Consider the following 5,772-nt stretch of genomic DNA (forward strand, 5'->3'; position numbering starts at 1 on the left):
GCTGTCCCTGAGAAGCTGCTTATAAGGAGAAAATCTAACAAGTGTTTATGTGTAGCTAAATACGCTCTGGTATCATTTTCGTGGTTCACTAAATTGAAAATAACTTCCACTGAAGATGTTTTTTAGGGAGGCAGTTTCGTCTACTCAGCACTGTGACTTCCCAATTCACCCGGAGAGTGTTGTAGGCTACTCTCAGTGTATTTGCGCTCAGCGTTACTGCAGCGGCACCATGGACTCCAAGACGACTTTCACCGAATAATAACTTTTAAATTAACTTTAAAGTGTATCTAATGTGCTCAGGGACGAACAAGACGACCGGGCTGAGAGGAGCAGCTTCTGGATCTCGGCTGGAAAGTGAAGCTGGTTAAATTACACGACTTCTCTGCACCGGGATCAAGACCAGCGAGACACTCGCACTTGTTTAGGATCCCGCTGGGGTGAGTAGCGACGGTATCACAGGAACTGGGTTCTTACATTTATCGACCCAAGGGGTAAAGTTGTTTTAGAACCTCATGTTGAGAACAGAAGTGGTCGAACACCTAAATTTTGTCTAAACGCTTGAAACCGGTAGTAGCCCACTACCTTTACTAAAGCCTACTGCACTTAAGTAGGCTTCAATTTTGAAGCGCTATGCTTTACTGGAGTAAATTCTTTCTCTTGTATTACTTTTACTTTATGCTTCTACTTCTAATCGTCACATGGGGTAATTGTAAGTCTAACAAAAACCACAATGTCACAATTGTTTTTTCTCAACATTTCTTCTGGCTGCCCCTAGTCTCACTGAACTAAAAATGTCCTCTGTTTCATCCCAATTTTGAAATTATTTGATCATAGCCATTCTGACATAAGTTGATCTAATTTTTTTTTGTCATTTAAAATAGGCTGTAATTTTTTTTAGTTGTGTGAAATTTTTATATATGTGTATATTTATATATTTACATTAAAGGGAGCCTTAAGTTAAAAAAGTAGTAAAATATTAGTATGTCTGGGGTATATATATACTATATAGCTCTGTCCATGTGTGTGTATATATATATATATCCCCTTTCCTCAAGACTGCACTCTTCTGGACAGAGACTTCAGATGTTGTTCAGGTGTTCAGTTTTGGGGGGGTCACAGCCCCCAGTATTCCAATTACCACTGGTCATCATAAATTAACAAGATGTCTGGTTGGTCAGCCATCACCAGTTTGTCAGTCTGGATCCCACAGGATCTCAACTTTGTCATTGTGTGAGTGTGTGTGTTTGTGTGTGTGTATTCATGTATATGTGTGTATAGTAGGCTATTCATATGACACAAAAAAGCCATTGTGCAGTGAATACTTTAGGATAATACTGTGCTTAAGTAAAAACTTATGTGCACACTGTGGCATTACTAGTTTTAGTTAAGAAAAAGACCTGAATGCTTCTTCCGCTGCTGTTAAAAACAGACTACCAAAAAGTGACCCCTCAATGAATTAGCAAGTCTTAGGCCACCGACTCACGATTATTTTCATTATCATTTAATCTGCCAGTTAATCATTAGTTCTATAAAATGCCAGAAAATAGTGACATCTTCAAACGGTCCAAAGAGATTCAATTTTTAAATCCAATCTTGTTTTACTTGAAATATTTTTCTTGAAAAATTGCTGATTAATATTCTGTCAATTAATTGACTAACCTTTTTAGTTTTATTGATCTGTGTGTATTTTCTTTATAAAAAGTCTTCTTCCTTTGAAGGTTTGGTCATCTGCTGGCTTGAGAGCGCTACACTGAGAAGTCACATCACCATGGAAACAGTCATCAGCAGCCGTGGCACAGATAACCAGTCGACGGTGTTCACGTCGGTCTTCAACGTTAGCTGTCGCTTTGATGAGGAGTTCAAATACATTCTGCTGCCTGTGTGCTACAGTCTGGTGTTTGTTTTTGGCTTCGTGCTCAATGCCACAGCTTTGTGGCTGTTCCTGAAGATGCGTCCGTGGAATCCCAGTACAGTGTTCATGTTCCACCTCGCCCTGTCCGACTTCCTGTACGTCCTCTCCCTGCCCACCCTCATCTATTACTACGCCAACCGCAGTCACTGGCCCTTTGGACTGGCTGCCTGCAAAATAGTGCGCTTCCTCTTCTATGCCAACCTCTACTGCAGCATCCTACTTCTGACCTGCATCAGCGTGCACCGTTATCTGGGCATCTGTCACCCCATCAAGGCACTGACCCTGGTGAAGTCCCGCCATGCCCACCTGGTGTGCGGCATGGTGTGGGGCATTGTGACTGTGTGCCTGGTGCCCAACCTCATCTTCGTCACCACCTCCAGGAGGGACAATGATACCCTGTGCCATGACACGACCAACCAGGAGTCATTTGAGGAGTATGTGGACTATAGCTCTGTTGTCATGGTCCTGCTATTTGGAGTCCCTTTCCTGGTCATTGTGGTGTGTTATTGTTTGATGGCACGGACCCTGTGCCAGCCCAGACGAGGATTATCTGCCAGCCAGCAGGGTGCTGCCTCACGTCAGAAGTCCATCAAGCTCATCATTGTGGTGTTGGTGGTGTTTGCTGTGAGCTTTGTCCCATTTCACATCACACGGACCCTCTACTACACCTCCCGTGTGTTAGATCTTAATTGTAAATTCCTCAACATTGTCAACTTTACCTACAAGATCACCAGGCCGCTGGCGAGTGTCAATAGTTGTATTGACCCAATTCTGTATTTCCTGGCTGGGGATCACTACCGGTCCAAAATGATGTCTGTTCTGACCAGAAAAAGACAGACGACAAGCAGCCAAACACCTGAACGGGCACAAACACAGCCGAACAACAATGACGGTATCGGTCTGGTCTATAAGAACTCAGACTTAAAAGCCAATGGAGAGATTGAGAGATGATGGGAATTAAAGATTTCTGCTCCAGGCTAAGAGAACGTTTCTATTGCAGAAGCACCTGTATGGTTGTCTTTTTTTTGCACTGAGAGGTTTTGAAGAGAATCAGTTTACTGTAACAATTACTTGCAGTATATAATTTCACTCCATCAAACCTCTGTAATGCCTAAAGACCATGTTTTCATTCACCTCACTTTCTTGAGGTTACTCTGTTCGTAAGATGAAGTTCAAGTTTGTTTTTACCAAAGAGTCTGTACCCTTTCCTTAACATGCAGAGGAGTTATTAGACAAAACTCAACTTATAACAGACAGCATTCATGCTGCTGGATACTGAAATGGTGCCTATGCAGAAGAAACTTTCAAATTATGGGAACAGAAATTGAGAAAAGACTTTCATCCTGGTTGTCACAGGTGCATAAAACTAAATTGTAGATGATTCAGTCGGTGAATTGTTGTCATCTTGGGCAATACGATCAGACACACATCTAAATATTACAGTTTATGTCTGAGCAAAGATGACAGATTATTGCCACAGAAATGAGGCAATCGTTCCTGTTTTATCAACTATGTCTGTGTGTTACCCTCAAACTGCAGCTACAACCAGTGCAACTCCTGACCCCAGCTGTCTTTATCCGTCAACTTTCACAGCTGTTATTTGCTCAACTATGAAGAAAAGCAGAGAGGCTGATCTGGACGAGACATATTTTCCAACATCCCACGCCTCATTAGAGGAATATGGGATTTCCATTTTTACCCTTTTACCTTTGGGATTGATAAATGGAATTTACAGGCCTTTTTCTATCAGCAATCTAGGCTGAACTCCTACATAGTTTTGCAGGATGTGAAAGCAGAGTTGGAAAGTTTTACCTTATGCTACATAGCATTTTTCCCTCCACCCTTGTTTTTAATGTTGATGTATGGACCTATGCTGAAACAGATGTATACATCCAGCTCTGAGTCACATGGTGTTTCCATGATATTATATGAGCAATATCTTTGCACATGTTTTTGTAATTAGTTTGATATGTATCATAAAGTGGGAGCACATGAGTTACTGGTGTTAACTGTATGTCACATATAAAGAACTCATTATGCAATGAAGCTTTCCTGTCTGGTAAGTGTGAAATCACCTACTAATTTCTTAGTCAGACTGAAACTAACTCTACTCCCTATGAGAACAGTTGATACAGTATAGCTAATTTTGGGGAAGTGAAAGCAGAGTGTGGGACTAAAAACAACAACAACAAAATATTTTTCCATCAGTCATGCATATTGAGAGATCTGTGAAAGCTGTAGGACATGACTACCAACTCTGACTTGGTTGAAATAAACCCTTAATTCAAGGAAATATTCTGGCTGGACGCCTCAGTTGGCATCTGCGAAACGAGCTGCAATGGCTGCTGGGGACAAATGGTGCCAGTCAAAGTATGTCCACTAAAAGTTATTGTTTTTGCCACTAATGGGCTCAGGTTGTTATTCTAAGTGTCTGACAACATTATGGAAGTGTTCACTACAGAGATGAACCTTTTTGTTAAACAGTAAGATCCTTTTTGTTTAACCAGAAACAGCCAATATATCATTCTCGCTCGCCACCAGACTCCATTGGAAAAAAACATAAATTTGACCTTGCAAGTCATCGTAAAGCACACACAGACAGAAACTGAAAAAATAAAACTCTCCAAAACTGTCTTTGTTGGTCGTTCCACTGTTCCAATAATCACCAATTCTGGTTTGGTTGAAAACAATTCTTAATTCACAGTGTTCTCACTGGGAGAAAAGAAACAGACTTTATATTGCTCTCCTCAAAGCTAACATTTTCACACAGAGGGACTCGCATACACTAACATGCTGCAGCCAGACTGGCTGTATAAACAAGGCACAGAGAGGCTGGGATAAAAACACAGTCAGAGGGAGTGTGATATCTTTCTCTGCTCAGGAGCCATGACTCCACATAATTGTTACATGGCAAATAGTTGTTTGCTACTATATTACTGTTCAGAATCTCTATACTGAACCTTTAAAGTAAGAAAAAAACCCTACAGTTACCACACTGTGTGACACTTTCTTGTGTACATTTTGTAGCTTGGAACGGTGCTTCTTTGCAGTTACATGATGCTTGTATTGACTGAAATTTTCAAAGTTAAAACTCTGAAACTCCATATATATATATATATATATATATATATATTTAAAAAAAAAAATCAGAATAGGTTTGATCTCAACAAGCATAATTTACTACACATAATCCAAAGCCTTATGTATTTGGTACCTTTGGAAACGTCAGGGTTTTGACAGGAATGTAAAATAATGCAGAGAGGGTTTGTCCACAGCACATGAGTTATGACTGACCCACAGGCCAGTTGGTTGAATATGTTAAACTTCCTGCCATTGCAAATAAACTATGAATAAAATTGCATATCTTCATTCAATGTGACAATAACACAGAATAGTCCTAACATAGTTTAGGCAGCATTGGCTCTGGAAAAAGTAGGACAATGAAATTAGGCAATACCCCCTAAAACTGGCATTTATCATCATACAATGTTAACAACTTAACGCAGGGACCAGTTCATGAGTGCATCATACAACTCTTTTCATTAAGTTTCATCTGCAGGCCTACAAACAGTTCCTTCCACCAGCATCTTCGTCTTGAGCATCATATTCCACCAATTATTAGCATGTAAAACAAATAAAAGGTGACTCTGACAAAGATCTGCTAGTTTAAAACATGATATAATTTTTACTAATTAAAATGAATCGAATGAAGGCTTCAGACTGTTACTCTGCGCACTTTTCAACAGTTTACCTCACTGTGAGTGTCACCTTTTACTCAAGGGTGACGGTAGCTCATTTCCTCCAGTGATTTCAGCTCACGAGCGCCTCCCTGTGGTCTGATTTTGTCAGGAAGTTGTACT

The 5,772-nt window shown here is 40.4% G+C and overlaps 1 protein-coding gene across 2 annotated transcripts; it reads left to right on the forward strand.

Moving 5' to 3' along the window:
* Positions 1-4,544, forward strand: p2ry4 (pyrimidinergic receptor P2Y4). Of its 2 annotated transcripts, none has more exons than XM_038699399.1 (2): positions 1-437; positions 1,703-4,544. In XM_038699399.1, exon 2 carries the CDS (start codon positions 1,769-1,771, stop codon positions 2,861-2,863), a length of 1,095 nt encoding a protein of 364 aa, XP_038555327.1. In that variant the 5' UTR covers positions 1-437; positions 1,703-1,768; the 3' UTR covers positions 2,864-4,544. The 2 variants fall into 2 exon arrangements, with proteins under 2 accessions (XP_038555327.1, XP_038555326.1); XM_038699398.1 differs by having other exon boundaries at positions 10-437; positions 1,719-4,544.
* The last annotated feature ends 1,228 nt before the right edge of the window (positions 4,545-5,772 follow it).

This window comes from Micropterus salmoides, unplaced genomic scaffold (genome assembly GCF_014851395.1).
Source record: "Micropterus salmoides isolate LMB-PRFRI ecotype aquatic unplaced genomic scaffold, ASM1485139v1 Ms_hic_scaffold_5, whole genome shotgun sequence".
In the NCBI taxonomy this organism is placed as follows: Eukaryota; Metazoa; Chordata; class Actinopteri; order Centrarchiformes; family Centrarchidae; genus Micropterus; species Micropterus salmoides.

Excerpts from the sequence above, each read along its gene's own strand:
- p2ry4 (XM_038699399.1), top strand. The coding sequence starts at position 1,769 with ATGGAAACAGTCATCAGCAGCCGTGGCACAGATAACCAGTCGACGGTG.